Source organism: Miscanthus floridulus, chromosome 5 (assembly GCF_019320115.1).
Source record: "Miscanthus floridulus cultivar M001 chromosome 5, ASM1932011v1, whole genome shotgun sequence".
In the NCBI taxonomy this organism is placed as follows: domain Eukaryota; kingdom Viridiplantae; phylum Streptophyta; class Magnoliopsida; order Poales; family Poaceae; genus Miscanthus; species Miscanthus floridulus.
In genome coordinates, this window is record NC_089584.1 from 104882607 (window position 1) to 104902706 (window position 20100).

General features: G+C 44.1%; 1 protein-coding gene and 1 pseudogene across 1 annotated transcript; one reads left to right on the top strand and one right to left on the bottom strand.

The window, feature by feature from the left end:
• The first annotated feature begins 178 nt into the window (after positions 1-178).
• LOC136455063 (disease resistance protein RGA2-like) lies at positions 179-1543 on the top strand (annotated as a pseudogene).
• A 511-nt stretch (positions 1544-2054) lies between these two features.
• Positions 2055-5289, bottom strand: LOC136452875 (RGG repeats nuclear RNA binding protein C-like). The gene is made up of 6 exons (XM_066453458.1): positions 4890-5289; positions 4165-4570; positions 3925-4069; positions 3333-3491; positions 3190-3246; positions 2055-2476 (listed from the first exon to the last, which is right to left on the bottom strand). The coding sequence occupies exons 1-6, from the start codon at positions 5080-5082 to the stop codon at positions 2288-2290; spliced, it is 1149 nt and encodes a 382-aa protein (XP_066309555.1). The 5' UTR covers positions 5083-5289; the 3' UTR covers positions 2055-2287.
• Positions 5290-20100: the final 14811 nt, after the last annotated feature.

Consider the following 20100-nt stretch of genomic DNA (forward strand, 5'->3'; position numbering starts at 1 on the left):
CAAAATAAAGTCATTAGTGGCCACCATCAACCCTGAACTGTTGACTTGAGAGTATCCTTTTTTTTTGCAATGAACAATCGAGACAATTCTTTCCATTACCACCATCAACCTCCTCCTTGCCCCAGTCTCTACTGTACCATCATCAACCTTCCCTTTTAGATATTAGATTTTCGTTGCAATGGAGCTCATCGTCTCCGCGATCATGAGCGATCTCCTGAACAGAGCCCTGTCCAAGGCGATCCAGAGGTACAGAAGGTCCAGGGCAGAAGAGACAGAGCACAAGCTCAGGCTGCTCCAGATCGATGCCACGGTGGAGGAGGCTCAGGGGCGGCAAATCAGCAATCAGGCCATGCTCCGGCAGCTCCAGATGCTCAGGCAAGGCATGTATCAGGGTCACCACATGCTCGACACCGTTAAGTACAGGTGCAGCGACGATGTGAGTGGTGACCTTGACCCTCTTCTTGGTTGTTGGAGGGATTCACCCTCTTCTTGGAGGGATATCCCGGCAGCCGTACAGCACGCACTTGGTTGTTGGCAGCGTGATGTTCGGGCGGCAGATGGAGATGGAGATGGAGACGGTCATCGACTTCCTGCTCCGGCCAGACGCCCCTGGAAACGAAAATCCCGGCGTGCTTCCAATCGTTGGCGCGGCGAGGATAGGGAAGAGCACGCTTGTCGAGCACGTCTGCCTTGACGAGAGGCTGCACGGCCACTTCTCATCCGTTGTTGTCTTCACCGTGGAAGATCTTGGCACTGGAGACCTCGCTGCTTTCAGGGGCAATGCTGTGGTCAAGCACCAAGACGTCGCTGCTGCCTCGCATGGCAGTGGCAGGTCACTTGCTGTCATCGAGCTAGCCGGGGACGTGGACGATGATAGGTGGAGAAGGCTGTACTCATCGGCAGAAAGCAGTATGGGTAATGGGAACAAGATTGTGATAACAAGCAGGTCGGAGAAGATAGCTGCTCTCGGGACAGCCAGGGCTCTCAGACTGAAGGCTCTCTCCAGAGAAGCCTACTGGTACGTCTTCAGGTCGCTCGTGTTCGGAAGCGCCAACCCCGGTGGTCAACCAAGGCTGCTCGCGTCCCTGGGCATCCAGATCGCGGAGCTGCTGGACGGTTCCTTCTTGGCAGGAAACATAGCGGCGAGCTTGATGAGAGCCAACATGAACGCCGAGTTCTGGCGCAGGGTGCTGCGCTGCTTGAGAGACTACACAAGGAAACACCTGCTCATGTTTGGTGAGCGTCCTAGCCATCTTCTGCAGAAAGGCAAGTCGGTGTGCCTTTGGAGAATGCACGCGATGCAGTTACAATCTGCAACGCCTATCAGCTGCCGTTCCCCCAGGACGATGTCCCTGATGTGACTGTGCAAGATCTTCTATCAGGGCGTGTCACTCAGGAGAGGAATTTCAGTGCGGTGGCATGGAGATCAACCATTCCGCCCTACTACACCTACTTGGTAGGCTGCGCGTCGCAGACGACGGCCGCCGGATGTTCTACGGTCAACAAGAAACGCCCTCGGGCATGCAAGGAAGTGACCGTGTGACCTATAATTGGAATGAAAAGAGTAGCAGTGCTTACATGTAACCCTATACGCTATGTTCGTTTCGCTGAAAAAGAAAAAAAACACTATATAACAGCTAATAAACCAGACTGATAAGTTCATTTCGCTAAAAAGGCAGGCTAAAAAGTACTAATCGCTAATTTATTCTAAGAAAAAAACACTATATAACAGCTAATAAACCAGGCTGATAAGTTCTAAGCAAGTAGTGTACGAGTATAATCATGTAGTACGGTTTCGATCAGGCTTTTTTTTTTAAAACCTCTCATCTGGCACAGGACAACATACCAAATTTCATGGATGCAAGTTGCCATCCCTCTCAGGCGCGTCCTCAGGGCATAGCCACATAGGACACTCCAGCCTCAGACAGCATCTAACGATTCACGAAAATCTTTACAAGGACCTATAGGCTATAGCTGCTAAACCTGAACTGTATTCACATAAAAAAAAAACATATCACAGACCGCACAAAGATAAAAACAAAGGCAAGCAGGGGTGAAAAAACATGCTAGGATTGCTGATCTTCAACAAAATGGTAAAGCTAGCCTACAAAATTAGAGGCTAATTCTGATAAACAACTCCGGTATACATAGTCCAGTACCACATAATCAAAGAAAGCCACACGCAACATCATTATTTGTTCCGTTTAAACCGTGGCACAGGAATTTAATGTCGGACAAAATTTAAAGATGACAACAGCAGACAATCTAATGCTCGATTGTGCAACCTTCACTTCCCACCAAGGTTTGGGAATTGAGCTTGATCTTCAATGGATGGAGCAGCAGCTGGGCCACGATGGTATCCCCCTCCATATCCACCTCTAAAACCACCACGCTCCCCGCGGCCCCTTCCGCGACCACGGCCACCATAATACCTTTCTCCTTCAGCAGGTTTCAGGAACTCATTGATGCTCACCGACTGCACCCCAAGATTTTAACAATTATCACATCAGCACCCAGGTGTTTTCCAACTAAGCATTAATCACAAAGCAACATATAACATAATATTAACCAAAAAACACCATGGACCTGACACAATCCTATTGGTCATTGTAGCAGGTGTATCAAGGTTGAAGGTTCAGAATACTTTGAAGTCACAAATCACAAGCTTCAAGTTTCAGAGCTAATTTATATTACAGTCCCTCTAACTGTTTTAACAATCACCACATCAGAACCTAGGTTTTTTCCCAAATAAGCATTAATCACAAAGCAACATAACATAATAATCAAAAACACCTTGGACCTGACAATCCTATGGGTCACTGCAGTAAGACTGTCCCCCTGTTTTTCCCCTTGTTCAGATTTTGTGTATCAAGGTTGAAGGTTCAGAATACTTAGAAGACTCAAATCACACAATTACAGTTTCAGAGCTAATTCAGATTACAGTCCCTGTAACTATAACAGAGTCATTTGTGGGTAGGGTTAAATCCACTCAAATTCACGCATTCAATAAGAAAAGTGATAAACCAAAGAGATGTAAAACAAAATCTATCACATACAGAACAGAATCAACACACCATCCCATTTGTAAGATAGCAGCACAGAAAACCAAGCATATGCAATTGTAGTGCAACCATATATCAGCAACTATTTTGATTTACAACTACATAGAAAAGATAAAGATGTACATACCTTCTTGGCACGCTCATCACGCTCAGCACTTTCCTTCTTCTTATCCTTGTCAGAACCCTAAGAAAGCAAAAAAAAAAATCCATGAACACATGCAAAGCTCAGTAAACTTTAGGTATCAAAGCATTAAATACAAGGAAACTAACCAGCTTAATGAAAACTTCATCATTTTCTTTCTTGTTTGAAAGTGGCTGCAGAGACTGCAGATCCTTATCAACTTCAACTTTCCTCTCTTCAGCCTTCAATGCAAGTAGTGCTTTCCTCTTCTCCTCTCTTATTTTCTCAAATTCCTCCAGAGTCATCTCCTGCATAGCTGAATATTAGAAAATAGATCGATCTGCACCAATATCATTACAGAAAAGGACAGAAAAAAGGCTTTCTCTTGTTTGAAAAAAAAAGGTGGTACATAGAAACTTTTTACCCCAGAACAGGATACCTCAGGATATGACAATGCGATTAACAAACAGTAATAACAAGATTAAAATTAGCACCTATAGAAAATTGGCTTCCCCAAAGACATAAACACAAAAAAGACAAAGTTACTTGTCATTGTACTTGGAACTCAAACTGGTTAACAAAGTTAAAAATTTGACAGTTCTATCCTGAGCAATTCCTAGTCTTAGACTCAAATCAAGGGCATCAGACAAACATCACAACCTGACTCTCTTACAGTCTACAATTGCAAATATTTAGACATTAAATGTACTTAAAAGTGGATAAAATCAAATAAGCTGTTACCTTGTCCTCTTCCTTTTCTTCCTCCTCATTTGCAGCAGCATCTTTGCTATCTTTGTTCTCATCCACTGCTGGGGCGTCATTCTGCTCACCCTGTTTCTCAGCAACAGGAGCACCCTCCTCCACCTTCAGAGCTTCCTCTGTTTCCCTAATCACACAGGATTTCATTAGTACTATTCACCTCCTGAGAGGCATAGGTCATAAAAAAAAACTACACTAAAAACAATACAGCAGCCTCCTTACTGGGCAAGAACCTCATCGGTGGCAGTGCCCCAGTTCCCACGTCCTGCGCCATCACGCTTCATCTCATACCCACGGCCAGTCCCACTGTGGCGTTCATAGTTTCTCCGTGGTGGCCTCTCAGAATCATCACCAAACTCACCATTCCTGTAACCACCACGTCTGCCTCCACCGCGGTACGGGGGACGAGGGCCTCTCTCCCTTTCCCCTTCAGCTCCACCAGTTACAGCACCATCCCCATAGCCTCCGCCACCATAGCCTCCACCACCATAGCCTCCCTGGAAGCCATTGGCATTGTCACCACTGAAGTCACGGTTCTGGCCATATCCCCGTCCACCTCTACCACGTCCGCGTTCACCACGGCCAAAGCCTCCACGAGCTGATGCACCACCACCGCGTGCATCTCTCACTGAAACATGTAAAATACAAAGAGTCCAAATGAATATTCGAGCTTTCAGGAAATGGAGGTAATAAAAAAACTATTTGATATGAACTCAGGCTGAAGAAAGGTAAAAATTCCACTTTGCAGCAGCGGAAAGCTCGCAACTTTACAAGACGCGCCATCAAAGTTTGCAACTAGCATGATGCGGCCTCAAGGATGGATAAAAATTCAGAAATATACTCTAAACATCACTAAAATGCTCGTGCAAGCCGAGGCATTTCGAAAGCTGCAAGGCGCCCAAGTGCCCAGAGAGCCAGATCTAGCACCCTGAACAATCACGACTGACCAGTCTGCGAGGGGGGAGCCGGTTTGGTCGGGAACTTGGCGGCCGCCGCAGGCTGGGCAGCCTTCCCAGCAGGCGCTGCGGCGGACTTCTTCGCCTCGGCTTTCTGAGCCGCCGCCTCCGCGGCGGCAATCAGCTGCGAGGGGTCGTCGTTGTCGTCGGCGCCGAGGAGTTCGAATGGGTTGAGGGTGGCCATGGCAGCGGCGGCGAGGGAGACTTCAGTAGGGTCGCAAGCTACCTGATGAAGAGAGTGGATACAAGCACTAGCAGCTTCGTCGGACGTGTTGGGCCGCCATTAGAATAAAGGTGATGGGGTTTTGAGCGGCGGCGGCGGCGAGGGGCTGGAGACGGGAGGGGGAGTGTGACAAGGAGAAACCCTAGCCGCACTCCTACGCGAGCTCGTATCCTTTCGCCTCCGTGTCGGGTTGCTGTTTTTTTTTACCATTTCTGCTCAGAAGCTCTCGAATTACGATAATAACCTTGAACCTGAGAGGTAATTGCCGATTTGGTAGCTGTTTGGCCGCGCATTTGACCCGAATTGGCGCGGCGGGGACCGGAGGGGTATATATGGAATTTCTAGGATCTGTGGTTTTCGGGACTGTGAGGCGCTCGTGGGTTCGGGAATCTGCCCATCTGGAGCCGTCGACCGCCGATTTTTTTTTTATTTTTTTAGCTTTTTTTTAAAGTTTTTCGCAATTACGTTCCAAGAGGAAAGGTTTTAGAATCTGAACCCTTAACTCGGCGCCGTATATGCTGGCGCCGAGGTAACATGTCTCAGCGCCAGCCCTCTTGGGCTCAAGAACCACGTGAAGATGACATGGCAGGGAGCTCGGCGTCAGCCACCCTGGCGTCGAGCTCGGCGTCGTAGATCTCGGCGCCAGGGTAAATGGCACCGAGCTTGTGTTTTAACCCGGCCCCAACCTTTCTGCCCGAGCCTTCTTCCTCTTCTTTCTCCTTCCTCTCGGGTTTTTTCTCTCCCCACTTTATTCTACCTCACGAATCGGCATATTGGACCTTGGAAACTTTGATTTGATCCATAGATCTTCGAGAGCAAGGTATCCTCGCTCCCCTACTAGTTTTTTTCACATCGATTCGGTATATATTAGTCGGATTTTTCAACCTAAGAATCATCATTACTTAGGGTTTCATTCTATCCCTCAATATTTGTATTATACAACCGTAGGATGATGCAAATGCGTGAAAAAACTAGCAAACCTAGGCGCATGTAGTTATGTTATGGGTTCATTGTTGTGCATCAAATGGGAAACCCTAGATTTAGGGTTTAATGTTAATTGCTTTTGGTTCTTAGAATAAAATTGGTTGTATTGTAGTTATGGTTCTCATTGACATTTATTTATGTTTTGATTTATATTTGTTAAATTACATCCGTTTTGTTAGATGCAAAAAATGTTTCGGGAAGAGTTTTGGCGAAAACGGGGTCGTTTTCGAGAATTACACCCCGACGCGTCTAGCAAAGATGCCCCCGTCCCTCCTGACATCCCTGTCCCTAACTGTGACTGTGGTTTGCTGGCCCATATTTTTCAATCGAAACATCCGAATACAGCGGCGCGGTGCTTCTACACATGCAGTCGTTTTAATGTAAGAAATTGTTTCCACTATCTTTTTTCTTTATTTATGTAAGTATGCTACTAATATTTTGTTGGAATCTCGTTGTGTAGGACCATGAGAGGTGCCTTTTCTTTCAGTGGATCGATGATGCAGACAAGTTTAATCTTAGATACCTCCTTTTCGACGATTGGTTTAGAGGGAGGCATCCACGTGAGCACTTCAAGTGATGGGTTCCACCCCCATAACCCTCCGCCAATGACGGCTAAGGAGAAGCACCTTGCCGCAGTTAGACGACTCGAGGAACCTCCTCTGTGTGATTACAGAGATCGAGCTGTGATAAACCCTGAGAATACATTGAAGTTTATGTGTCCAAACAAGCATGAAGTAAGTGCAAAGTGTATGTGTTAAAATCTTGAGCTATATGTGTTCATGTACTAATGTCACCTTATTTAGGTGTTTGCAATGGCGAAGTGTCGTTTCAAGGAGTGGTTGTATGGTCCTAAGAACCAATGGCCGGAAGTACCACGAAAGGTTAAGGAAAAGAAGAAAGAAAGTGTAATTTATAAAGCACCTCCTACAATGTGCGAATGTGGTGTTAAATCCAACTATGGTGTAGTCCCTTCGGAGCTTGGAATAGGCCATTATTGCGGCCATATGGTTAAATATGATGGGGTTGGTTATTTTTGTGGTAAACATGAAATCGTATTTTGTTTCTTTTGCTAAGACATATATGATATAATATTTCTTTTGAACAGAGTACTAGGAAATATAGGTGGGAATGTTACGATGGTTAAGCTAAGTTCTTGGATGAAATGAAGGAGAGATAAGTAATTACACGGAAGAAGGGATATGGACCTGACTACGTCAACCTATTCGTTAAACATAATAAAGAAAAGATACGTGAGTTTACTAGACAGCATGGTATTTGTAACTCGATCGATGTTGGGCTTAACAAATGGGGATTGGAGAGGCGGATGACGTTAGAGGAGAAGAGGGCAAGGGAGGAGACAAGAGTATAAATGCAGGTCTTGAACGAGCATGTTGTTGCATTATGTGCCAGTGAGTGCTTGAAAGCCTTTTTTTCGTTGCCTAATTTTAAATGTAATATAATCGCGTTGCTAATTAATTGCATTTTATACACGAAGGAATTGGTTGCAGCGAGGAATATGCCATAGAGGTGGCTCGTGCAAGGTATGAGGAGAAGAAGTTAGATGAACATAGATCGTGAGCTAGTCGCACCGTTCAATCATCGATTTTGTTGTCTAATAAGGGGACGAGGATGAGGACGACACTGGTAGACTGAGTGAGCTCACTGCTCTAGCAGAGGTGGGCTTACAGGCGTAGGAGGCTGAGGACGATACTAGCAGACTGAGCGAGCTCATCGCTCTAACAGAGGCGGGCTTACAGGCGGAGGAGGATGATGACGCGTTCTTTACTCAGGCCGCAACGGCCGCAGATGAAGCAGAGGCCGCTTACTACAGGCGACAGGCAAGTTAGAGCAACGTAGGTAAGCCTAGCCACAGCAACATGGTTATGGTAGAGGACTGGTACTCGGATGATGAGTTGCTTACTTAGTATGTTTCAGACTGAGGATTTAAAAGTGCATTTACCCCCTATGTCTACTATCGGCACGTACTTCTAGTATTATTATGTTGTTTAATGTGGCATAGTATTAGAGTTTTCATTATGTGGTTGTTTTCATTATTTATGGTCTTAATATTCCGCTTAATATTACGGACGTATTGAAAATGCATTTGTGTCTTTTTAGTAGTGTAGTATGATTAATGATTCATGGAAAAAAATTCGCAAGAGTTTCCCTTGTTTCAGGAGCATCCACGGTTACAAACAGAGACATCATTATATATTCCAAATATTTAATCATCCAAGGAGCAAAATGCAACCACAACGAATATCACAACCAACATAACATGTCTTGCACACTCCAAATAGTCCATAATGTCAATACTGTCCGAAATAGTTATAGGAAAGTAAATACAAAATCCATAATAGTGCATACTAACATCTACCACAACCCTCACTGCCTCCTACTCTTACCCTTACCCTTGTGACCGAGAGCGCTCATACCTAGAGTGTAAGGATCATGCGGACGACGTCGCCTAGTGCCTGGAGGCGGTGTAAGAGTCGAGGGAGCGTCATGGAGCTAAGAGGGGCCAAGCTCCTCGTGCCTCTAGTCCACGTCGTCATCGTCGTCGTCCTTGTCCTCGTCCCCGTCCCCTGTAGCTGCTTGGCTAGAGGAACCCAAGCCTCCTCTGCCTATGGAAGGAACGTACACAACTTGCGTCGTGACTGTCCTGCAACCACAATGAGCAGCCGCACGGCGTAGCCGACATGATAGCCTCTGTTGTACAAAATTATGTTAACTAAAAGAATCTAACGTATTAATAATATGTTTGAAAGAATATTTTGAATCTCACTTCCAGGAAGCTAAGCATGTAGTCGTCCCTGACTCTCGGCCGAATGTGCTCAATCTCTTCAACGGAGCATTTGAGTGTATTGTCTTGCAACAAAGTTCTCAGTAATAATACTTCTGAACAGATAGCAATAGGTTTTGTTTTCTTTTGTACAAGAATCTAACATATTATAAGGGTGATACGGCTCAAAGGTGGCACTAACTAAAATAGATAACTCCTAATATTGGTCCAAGAATGCCTAATGTATTGGTATGCAACTTAACGTAGAAAAATAAGGCAATTGACTTACCACTTTGTCCAAGATCGGTCCTGCCTCCACCTGCCTTCCTGCACCAGTAGATTGGTCGTACACCGTATCTTCATCATCGGAGGACTCGATGTCGATGTAGTCATCTTCTGTCCACTGTACCCTCAGCCTGCAACGTGTCGCACGTTGGTACCAAGCTTGGTACCGCCTGAACTCATGGTTCATGTGCGACTCATTGTTCTTGTCCACATTGTCGTGCATCTCCTCCCATTGCTCAATGTAGGACTAGTGGTGCTTCTCCCAGTCAAAAAACTTTCTGTTATTCTGACGATTCAACCTGCACGTATGTCATCGTTACTTGAATCCATGTACATGTCACCATATTAATAGAAATGGACCATCATGAGACATTTGAAATAGCAAAACACTTACTTGTGTAAGTCAACGCCAGTCGAGAATGGAGCCATATGCCAAAGCTGTCTCACTCTAAATTAGCGTGCAACTCTATCTGGCCGGTGGAACTCGACAGCATAGAAGCAGATTAGAGGGCACCTCATCCTATAGAAGTCATTGTCGAACCCACAAACATTGCTCAACTAAAAAGGAAGTGCCCCCTCTCCAACGTACGGCTCTCACTCCATCTACAACATGTCCAAACAAGATGTTAGATGGTATACTAATCCATTTCAAACCAGCATGGGAAATAAAATTTATTTACACTAGACACCGTTAGCATGTCTAGCTCGTTCATGAACTCAATGTACGCTCGCTCTAACCTCATGTACAAAACCCTGACCTGGTCCCAAAGGTACGCCCACGTTGGCTACCAACTTAGAGACTAACCTTGGAACCACTCACGATGAGCCAGAACCTCTGGATGGCCAACTGGAAGACGAGACCACATCCACAGCTGTAACAGGTACATGCATCCACCAAGTGATGCGTTGGACGAAGTCCGACGACACCCCTCACATAGCTACCGGTATAGAAAACCCAAGACTGTAGAGCCCCAGCTATAGTGACCCGCCTGGTCCTAGTCACTAAGGCAGTGGACCCACATCTAGGACGTAGTGTCACCCGTGATGTCGGGGAAGAGAACATAGGCAAATAGGTGTAGGATCCATACCCAGTCATAGTACCCAACTGTCTCCTCATCTACCTCCTCAGGGCACTATGCGAACTCTTATCGGAGCCAGGAGATGAGAACTCCAGAAGTGTGAGCCCCTTGCTCGCCAAGCTCACGCCCAAGGAAGGCCTCCACTCGTGCTCTCTAGCCTTTTTACCTGCACTGCCCGGTGACTAGGTTGCCATGAATCCTCAGGCCTAGCATCTTCTGATAGTCCTAGAGCATGACTGTCATCTCCCCAAAAGGTAGGTGGAAGCTGTGAGTCTCTGGCCACCACCTATATTTTAGACAAATCAAGATTACGTGTCAAAAAGGCAAAGCATGAACAAATGGATATGAATGGAAGCAATGATTGAATATAATACCTGTCAACCAACGTAGTTATGGCTGCTGAGTTGAACTTAGGCAACCCACGATGAACCTAAAAAGAGATGAGATCTAGGCCAGCTCTTTGCAGAAAAGGAGTGTACCTGTCGTCGTACCGTATGTCCAAGAACCCACTGTGGGTTCTAGGATGAAGGAACGGAAGGTCCTGCATGGAATAAAACATAGTCTTCTGTTACTTCATGAACACATGTACGCTCACCAAAATTTGAACAAAACGTATAGATTATTACCTGCCCCTACGCTATGAGACATCCTTAGTGAAAGGTCCTTGTTTGGTTTTGGTAATTAAGTGACAACCTAGGTGGACTAATTGTGTTTATGTGAGATACACAAATGATTAGTCCATAGGTACATGTGTGTGAGCAACATATGCCATGAAGGTGAAAATGGCTTGGAGATGTTGCAAAGCTCACACAAGTGATGATGAAGGAGCTTATTACACATGAGACATGACATTAAGTCATGTGATCAAGGTGGAGAAGATCAAGACAAGACTCGGCTTGATGGACCGGTTGCAAGTGTGAAGGGCAAGTCGAAGGCTTTGGAGTGATGGACCGCGTGGCGGTGAAGCTTGAGCAAGACTTGGCGCCGATGGACGATGGCAACGGTGAAGAGCAAGTAAAGTCAAGATCGATGAACCAATATGATCACGTGATGATATGAAGTGGATCATATCATTGTTGATCATGTTGGTGCATGTGTTGCATCAACATTGGAGGAGATGGAATGGAATGCGCAAGGCAAAGGTATAACCTAGGGCATTTCATTTCACCGGTCATAGGTGTGTAGAGAAGTTGATGACCGGGTTTAGGATAGATGGCTATACTATCAAGAGGAGCAAACTTGTTTGCATATCGGTCATCTAGTGCCACTCGAGTGATCTAACTTTGCAGCGTCGCTAGGATTGAGTGGCGTGATAAGTTGAGTGGCTAACCCTTTGGGAAATAATTGTGAAATGCTAACACATATACACATGGTGGTGTATACTTGATGGTGTTGGCACATTTACAAAGGAGATAAAGTTGGAGTTGATGTGGATCAACTCGGTGAAGAAACAGAGATGAGAAAGGTACCACAGAGTGGACCGGACTCTGGTCATGAAGTGACCGGACGCTGAGGCTCAGCGTTCGGTCAGTAGTGGTAGTCAGCGTGCAGCGTCAGTCAGTCGACCGGACGTTGGCTCTAAAGGTGACCGGATGCTGGAGGTAGTGTTCGGTCCTATTGTCGGACGAAGCAGTGTCACTAGAGAGTGACCAGACGCTGGCACTGGAAGTGACCAGACGCTGGCAAGGTGCATCCGGTCAGGCTGACGTACAGTAACGCAGAAGCTAGAAAGTGACTAGACGCTGGGGCTGCGTCCGATCATGTCCGCCCGGACACGTCTAGTGGTCGGGGTTGGTACCTTACTGACCGGACGCTGAGGGTCCAGCGTCCGGTCAGTTGAAGCTATTGTGTCTGGTCAAAAGATAATCGTTGAGATTAGAAGAATGCCATTGAACGTAGGTGACACATGGCATGCATCGTATGACCAGACGCTGAGGTCTAGCATCTAGTCGATCCGACCGGAGCGTCCGGTCGACCCGACAGTTGCCCAGTGATGGGGTAACGGCTAGTTTAGCCCTTGGGGCTATAAATAGAAGTGGCCTTCGGCTATGGCTGGTGCTAAGCACCTTGGGAGACTTTGTGTCCATGCTTGTGAGTGCTTGGGAGCCCTCCATCTCACACATACTTGATAGTGATCATCTGATTATGTGAGTGAGCGATTCTTGTGCGATTACATCGTGAGGTTGCATCGAGTGGCACTAGGTGATCGATTTGCAAGCCGGCGGTGCTTGTTACTCTTGGAGGTTGCCACCTCCTAGACAGATTGGTGGTGGTCTCCGTGGAAGCCCGCAAGAAGCTTGTGCGGCACTCCGGAGAAGTGCTTTGTGAGGGGCATTGTGCTCGCCCCGTGGGAGCCGCAAAGAGCAACTCTAGTAAAGCATGTCATTGAGTTACCCTCACCTTTGGGGTAGGTTCTTGTGGCACCCGACGTACGGGCTTGGCGGGTGATGCCAATTAGCCGCCGAACCACCAAGTGAGCGGTCGACACAATGGGGACTAGCGTGTTGGCAAGCACGTGAACCTCGAGAGAAAAATCATCGTGTTAACCTTATTCTTCCTATTGGTTTGCATCCCCATTACACAAGCTTGTGATTACTTTTATATACATTGTGCTTGTGTAGTTGCTCTTGTAATTAGTTAGCTTGTGTAGCTTACTAGTTACCTTCTTGCTTGTGTAGCATAGAAGTAGCTCCCTTGCATGACTAATTTGGTTTGAGTAACCTTGTTAGTCATATTGCTTAGTTTGTGTAGCTAAGTAATTGCGCTATCTAATTTGGCATTGGTTGCCTTGTTATTGAGCATTGCTAGTGAGTTTAGGTGGCTTTGTGCTTTTGCTTACTAGCATGTGTAGGAGCTCCCTTGTCACTTAAAGTACTAGTGGCATAGGTTTATGGACCTTGCTTCTAGAATTGGTTAGGAGAGCTCTAGCTAGCCCGGCACCTTTGTTTCTTGATTAGTATCTTTGAAAGGTGCTAGTGAACATAGATAGAGGGGTGTAGTCTTGGTTAGACCAATAGTTTTAATTCCACACTTATTTCAGTTAGCCGGCACGATTAAGTTTTAGAAAAGACTATTCACCCCCTCTAGTCGCCATCTCGGCTCTTTCAATTGGTATCAGAGCTAGGTCTCTCATTTGTGGTCTTCACCGACCTGAGAGGATGGCGAACTTTGGGCTAGAGGTTGTTTGTGACACACACATTTTTGATGGCACAAACTATGCACGGTGGAAATGTCATATGCTTGATCATTTATGTGAATTGGTTTCCAAGGCATGGTGGATCATTGTTGTTGGTTTTTCTCGTGATGCTTTGGATAAGGACAACCTAACCCAAGCACAAGAGGATTGCTTACAACTTGATCATCGTGCTCTTTATTATCTAACTTGTGCTTTACATGACGATGTTTTTAGACGTGTGTGGGACTTGGAGAATGCTCATGATATGTGGCTAGCACTCCAAGCCTTCTACGGTGATTCCTCCACATGGGATGATGGTAAATTCAAGAAGGAGGATGAGCCTAAGAAGGAGGCGTATGAGTGTGTCGAGCATAACCACAATTTCATGATTGTGGAAGATTACTCCACCTCATGGTCAAGTGATGATGATGATGATCGATCCACTACAAGTTCACTTGACAAGGTTGAGGATGATGCCATAAGTGTTGCAAGTGATGATGCTATCCCATGCACACTTGATGGTGATGACGGTTCATGCTCAAGCCATGATGATGATGCTACTACAAGCTCTTCTCCATCACCACATTGCTTCATGTCACAAGGTGACCCCAAGGTATCAAATGATAATGTGGTTGATCATGTTGATTCATATGATGAGCTTGTTAGTAGACTTGCTAGCATGACCATATCTTTAGAAAATGAGAAAGCTAAAACAATGAAATTAGAAAATGAAAACTCATTTCTAAAGAACTCTTGTGAAGAACATAAGAAATTACTTGATGCTTATAAATCTTCACATGATGAGCTTAAATTGAATCATAAGACAGTACTTACATCTCATGATAAACTATTAGAACAACATGCTTCTCTCATTAAAATGTTTACAAAGAAACTTAAAAATAATGAGAGCTCTTCACATGGGTCACATGATCAATCATATATTGTTACTAACCCTTGTGATGTAGGCAAGAAGCATGTATCCACCTCTTATGATGATTTACTAGATATGCCATGCTCTTCACATATAGATGCTTGTTCTACTCTCTATGTCTTGTGAGACTAACCTTTTGAAGGAGAACAATGAGCTCAAAAATAAAGTAAAGAAATTGAGCAACAAGTTAGAGAGGTGCTACAACTCTCAAGTCACCTTTGAGCATATGTTGAAGACTCAAAGAAACTTTGGTGATAAGAGTGGAGTCAGCTTCAAGACTAGGAAAGTCAATCATCAAGAAAGCCGCAATGACACAAGTGGCATTGGCTTCAACAAGAGCAAGATCAAGGGCAAAAGATAGGACAAGAGAAGATATGAAAGAGAGATAAAGAAGCAAGAACAAGAGAAGCTCTCTCATTTCATGTGCTTCAAGTGCCATGAAGTGAGACATCTTGCAAATGGTTGCCCCAATGAAGAAAAGATCAAGTTGAAGAAAGAAGAAGAGAGGCTAAAGCATGTCAAGTGCTTCAAGTGCCGCACTTAGGGTCATCTTACCTCAATGTGCCCAACCAAGCAATTGGTGGAGCAACAAGTGAAGCCTCAACAAAAGCCATAAGTTGAGCAAGAAAAGACACCCCAAGTTCAAATCAAGATCAACCATGAAGATGGTGGTGACTTGATAAAGAAGAAGAAAATAAGAAGGGGTAAAAAGGCAAGGCATCCAATGCAAACACAAGATGCTAAGATGATGAGCAAGAATGAAGATGAGAAGAAAGATTATGCTCACATCAAGTGCTTCAAGTGTGGAAGTATGGGACACTTTGCCTCTAAGTGTCCCACCAAGCTTAAGAAGAAGGCTCAAGCAATTCATGAGAGGCAAGGCAATGAGAAGCACCACATGAGCAAGGAAGAGAAGGCTCAAGCAAAGAGAAAGTGCTACTCATACCTGGAAAGGGGACACATGGTACATTCATGTCCCCTAGGTGACATTTCTAAGCCTATTTCAATTGTTGATAATAATGTGCTTGGAAAGAATGGTAATGGTACCTCTATGGTTGCTATTGCAAAACATCCCGCTACTCATACTAAGGCGTTGCCTAAGTATGTTGCTCCTAACTTGAGAGGACCCAAAGTTGTTTGGGTACCATCAAAAAGTGGATGAATGTGTGTAGGTACCATGGCATTGGAGGCTTGATTCAATTGTTTTCATATTGATCATCATTTGTTGAATCAAGCATTGAAGCTTAGTGCATATCCAACCCAATGCTAAGTGAAAATTAAGTGAAGTCCAAGTGCTACAATATACAAGTGTCAATATTCAAGTTGTGGTGATTTATTGGATTATTTGAAGGCTTGCAAATATTTGAGTTGAAGCTTGCTAAATGGATGATCATGAGTTAACCAAGGTATATCTCTTGTTGATCATTTTATTCAGGTGCATATGAGTTGATTGAATTGGATAAATATGCAATATTGCTTGCTATAAGATGATTGAATGGATAAGTTGATAAGTAGTCAAGTTTGGATTGATTTGTGTTGGATAAATTCATAAGATGACATTTAATAAGTGGTCTGAATGGATATATATCTTATGGAAGTATTCAAACGAGTTAGTTTTAAGTTTGATTCATATTTGATGAAGTAAAGCTCAATTGTTGAAATCTGTCCCATATTGAAAATCTAAGCTAGCTGTGATCTTAGCCATGTTTGAGTGATCAAAATCTATTGGATTGGCATGAAAATTGGTGTACATGTTCTAGACTTATGGTATAAGATGCTGTAGAAATTTCATGAAATTTGTATAAGAAATGCTTTGGTTTTGGAGTGGATCTTGTCAGCTATAGTGCAGCAGTTTTTAGCATGTAGCAGTGGTGGAAGAATTGAAATCTGATAGCAATCTATAAGTCAAATGAAGCTCAAATTTTTACAACTGCTAGATAACTTAATAAATCACATCTCCACCAAATTTTATGATATTTGAATTTGTACTTTGGGAGATATGCTTATTTCTTTGAAGAGTACATAATCTGCCAGAAAAGTGACAAATATTGGATTGATCTAGAGTCACTTTGATTGAAAGGTCCTTAAATTGGAAATATGTTTATAAGTAATTGAGGCATCTAAGTTTGGTTTTGAGAAGATCTAGAAGCATGACAAGCAAAGAATACAAGGCCATTTAATTGAGGAGTGTACTTTGCACACTTTTGGTACTCAAGATGAAGATCAAGATCAAACTCAAGTTGAAATTGAAGTTTTAAGTTCTAGATATGATTAGAAATCTTTTGGTAGAAAGAAAAGGACTTAAACAAGTAGAAAGAAAAAGACTTAAAGAAGAAATCAAGATTACTCATCAAGTTAAGTCCATCACTTGGATCAATCAATCAAATCATTTCAAGAGAGTATCAAGAATGGTTCTTAGAGAGAGATCACTTCTCCCTAGTGTAGGGGTTTACCGCCTATGTGTAGGTGAACCAAGTGTGGTACTTGGAAGGCTAACATGGAAGTGGTGATTCAAGGGACATTTGAGATGCTTAGTTGAAGCAATCAAAAGGGTTGATCAAGAAAAGCAAGCAACGCCTAAAAGAGAGCTAGTCATGATATGTCAAGTGGTATTCTCACGTTGATGCTCTCATGCAAGCATTGATCAAAAGATGAAGCAAGCCAACCACAACAAGAAAGTGCACTTGATCATAAGTGGTATTCATTTCATATGGGTGAAGAATGAACTTCAAAATGGTATCTATTGGTCTTCACCAAGCTTATAATTGGATTTCACATTGTTATTGGAGTAATGAATTGGAATTTATGTGACTATCCTCTACTCCAACATAGCAAATGTATTATTGTAATGTGCATGATCATTTCATCCCTTACTAGTATATGGTTAGTGCATATAGTACATGCTTCATAGGATCATGCATAACAAATAAAATGTTTAAATTCATAAGTTACCACTATTGCTTGAATTATTACTTGATCTAGTGGTTAGTATATGAATTTGTTCATGAGCTAGTGAACCCAAGTACTTGACTCAATTTAGATTGCTAACAAGTGATAAGTACAACATTGGCAAGATAACCCTTACAAGAGGTGCGAAGAAGCTTGTCATTAGTTCAAACTGGACTTGGAAGCTTAGGCAAATTAATTTAGTTTAAGTTAACATTAGAAGCTCATGATAATGATAAGAGTACAAGCACAAGACAACAATACAAATGGATATCTAGTTTGTATGTTTCAAAATGATATCTAGACTCAAGTATTTCATCAAGAACATCATGTCTAGATCAACTCACAAGTGATATCCTATATGTGGTACTCATGAAGATAACAAATGTTCAAGAAATGATTCTTATTGATAAAGTCCAACAAGTGGTTCCATACTAGAAGATTCTTTCAAGTGATATCATACTACACATGATATCAATCATACAAGATGATGGTTCCACAAGTGATCCTTAACTTTAAGTGATCATCAAATGAAGAATGCATCCCTCACCTACAAGAGCTCAAGTGTATCAAATGGATGACCCATGCTATCACATAGGGGAAGGTGGCACACCAATTGATATCAAGATCAAAGATCCTACGTGTGGTATCTCAAGAAGCCCTATATAAGTTACAAGTGGTATCTTCAAGTGGTGTCATTCCAACAATCAAGTGATGTCCATAAAAAAAGCAAGATTCAAGCATCAGCCATGAAGGTGAAAATGGCTTGGAGATGTTGCAAAGCTCACACATGTGATGATGAAGGAGCTTATTACACATGAGACATGACATTGAGTCATGTGATCAAGGTGGAGAAGATCAAGACAAGACTCGGCTTGATGGACCAGTTGCAAGTGTGAAGAGCAAGTCGAAGGCTTTGGAGTGATGGACCGCGTGGCGGTGAAGCTTGAGCAAGACTTGGCGCCGATGGACGATGGCAACGGTGAAGAGCAAGTAAAGTCAAGATCGATGAACCAATATGATCACGTGATGATATGAAGTGGATCATATCATTGTTGATCATGTTGGTGCATGTGTTGCATCAACATTGGAGGAGATGGAATAGAATGCGCAAGGCAAAGGTATAACCTAGGGCATTTCATTTCACCGGTCATAGGTGTGTAGAGAAGTTGATGACCGGGTTTAGGATAGATGGCCATACTATCAAGAGGAGCAAACTTATTTGCATATCGGTGTGGTCGCCCTGCTGGAAAGTGACCGGACACTAGGGCTGTGTCCGATCACGTCCGACCGGACGCGTCTGGTCGGAGTCGGTACCTTACTGTAAATAACTGGACGTTGAGGGTCCAGCGTTCGGTCTATTGAAGCTGCTGCGTTCGGTCAGAAGATGGCCGTTGAGATCGGAAGAATGCCATTGAACGTAGGTGACACGTGGCATGCATCGCACGACCGGACACTGAGGTCCAGCGTCCGGTCGATTCGACCGGAGCGTCCGGTTGACCCGATAGTTGTCCAGTGAAGAGGTAATAGCTAGTTTAGCCCTTGGGGCTATAAATAGAAGTGGCCTTCGGCCATGGCTGGTGCTGAGCACCTTGGGGGACTTTGTGTCCATGCTTGTGAGTGCTTGGGAGCCCTCTATCTCACACATACTTGATAGTGATCATCCGATTGTGTGAGTGAGCGATTCTTGTGCGATTGCATCGTGAGGTTGCATTAAGTGGTTCTAGGTGATCGAGTTGCAAGCCGGTGGTGCTTGTTACTCTTGGAGGTTGCCACCTCCTAGATGGCTTGGTGGTGGTCTCCATGGAAGCCCGCAAGAAGCTTGTGCGGCGCTCCGGAGAAATGCTTTGTGAGGGGCATTGTGCTTGCCCCGCGGGAGCCGCGAAGAGCAACTCTAGTAAAGCGTGTCATTGAGTTACCCTCACATTCGGGGTAGGTTCTTGAGGCGCCCGACGTGCGGGCTTGGTGGGTGATGCCAATTAGCCGCCGAACCACCAAGTGAGCGGTCAACACAATAGGAACTAGCGTGTTGGCAAGCACGTGAACCTTAGGAGAAAAATCATTGTGTCAACCTTGTTCTTCCCGTTGGTTTGCATCCCCGTTACACAAGCTTGTGATTACTTTTATATACATTGTGCTTGTGTAGTTGCTCTTGTAATTAGTTAGCTTGTGTAGCTTACTAGTTACCTTCTTGCTTGTGTAGCATAGAAGTAGCTCCCTCGCGTGACTAATTTGGTTTGAGTAACCTTGTTAGTCACATTGCTTAGTTTGTGTAGCTAAGTAATTGCGCTCTCTAATTTGGCATTGGTTGCCTTGTTATTGGGCATTGCTAGTGAGCTTATGTGGCTTTGTACTTTTGCTTACTAGCATATGTAAGAGCTCCCTTATCACTTAAAGTACTAGTGGCATAGGTTTATGTGACCTTGCTTCTAGAATTGGTTAGAAGAGCTCTAGCTAGCCCGGCACCTTTGTTGCTTGATTAGTATCTTTGAAAGGTGCTAGTGAATATAGATAGAGGAGTGTAGTCTTGGCTAGACCGATAGTTTTAATTCCGCACTTGTTTCGGTTAGCCGACGTGATTAAGTTTTAGAAAAGACTATTCACCCCCCTCTAGTCGCCATCTCGACCCTTTCACTCGGTGGGTCTCCTCATACATCGGGTCGAGCAGGTGGAATTGCGCCATCCTACAAAAAAGTCAATGAATTAGAAATTTAATATGCAATAAAACATGAACTTAGAAATATACAAGTAATTGACACAATTACATGTATAATTAATTAAATGAGTACGACAAATA

Excerpts from the sequence above, each read along its gene's own strand:
- LOC136452875 (XM_066453458.1), bottom strand. The coding sequence starts at position 5,082 with ATGGCCACCCTCAACCCATTCGAACTCCTCGGCGCCGACGACAACGAC. Across the intron at positions 4,070-4,164 it reads ACCGATGAGGTTCTTGCCCA|GGAAACAGAGGAAGCTCTGA; the intron begins GTAAGGAGGCTG and ends CTGTGTGATTAG. Across the intron at positions 2,477-3,189 it reads GTGATGAGCGTGCCAAGAAG|TCGGTGAGCATCAATGAGTT; the intron begins GTATGTACATCT and ends CTTGGGGTGCAG.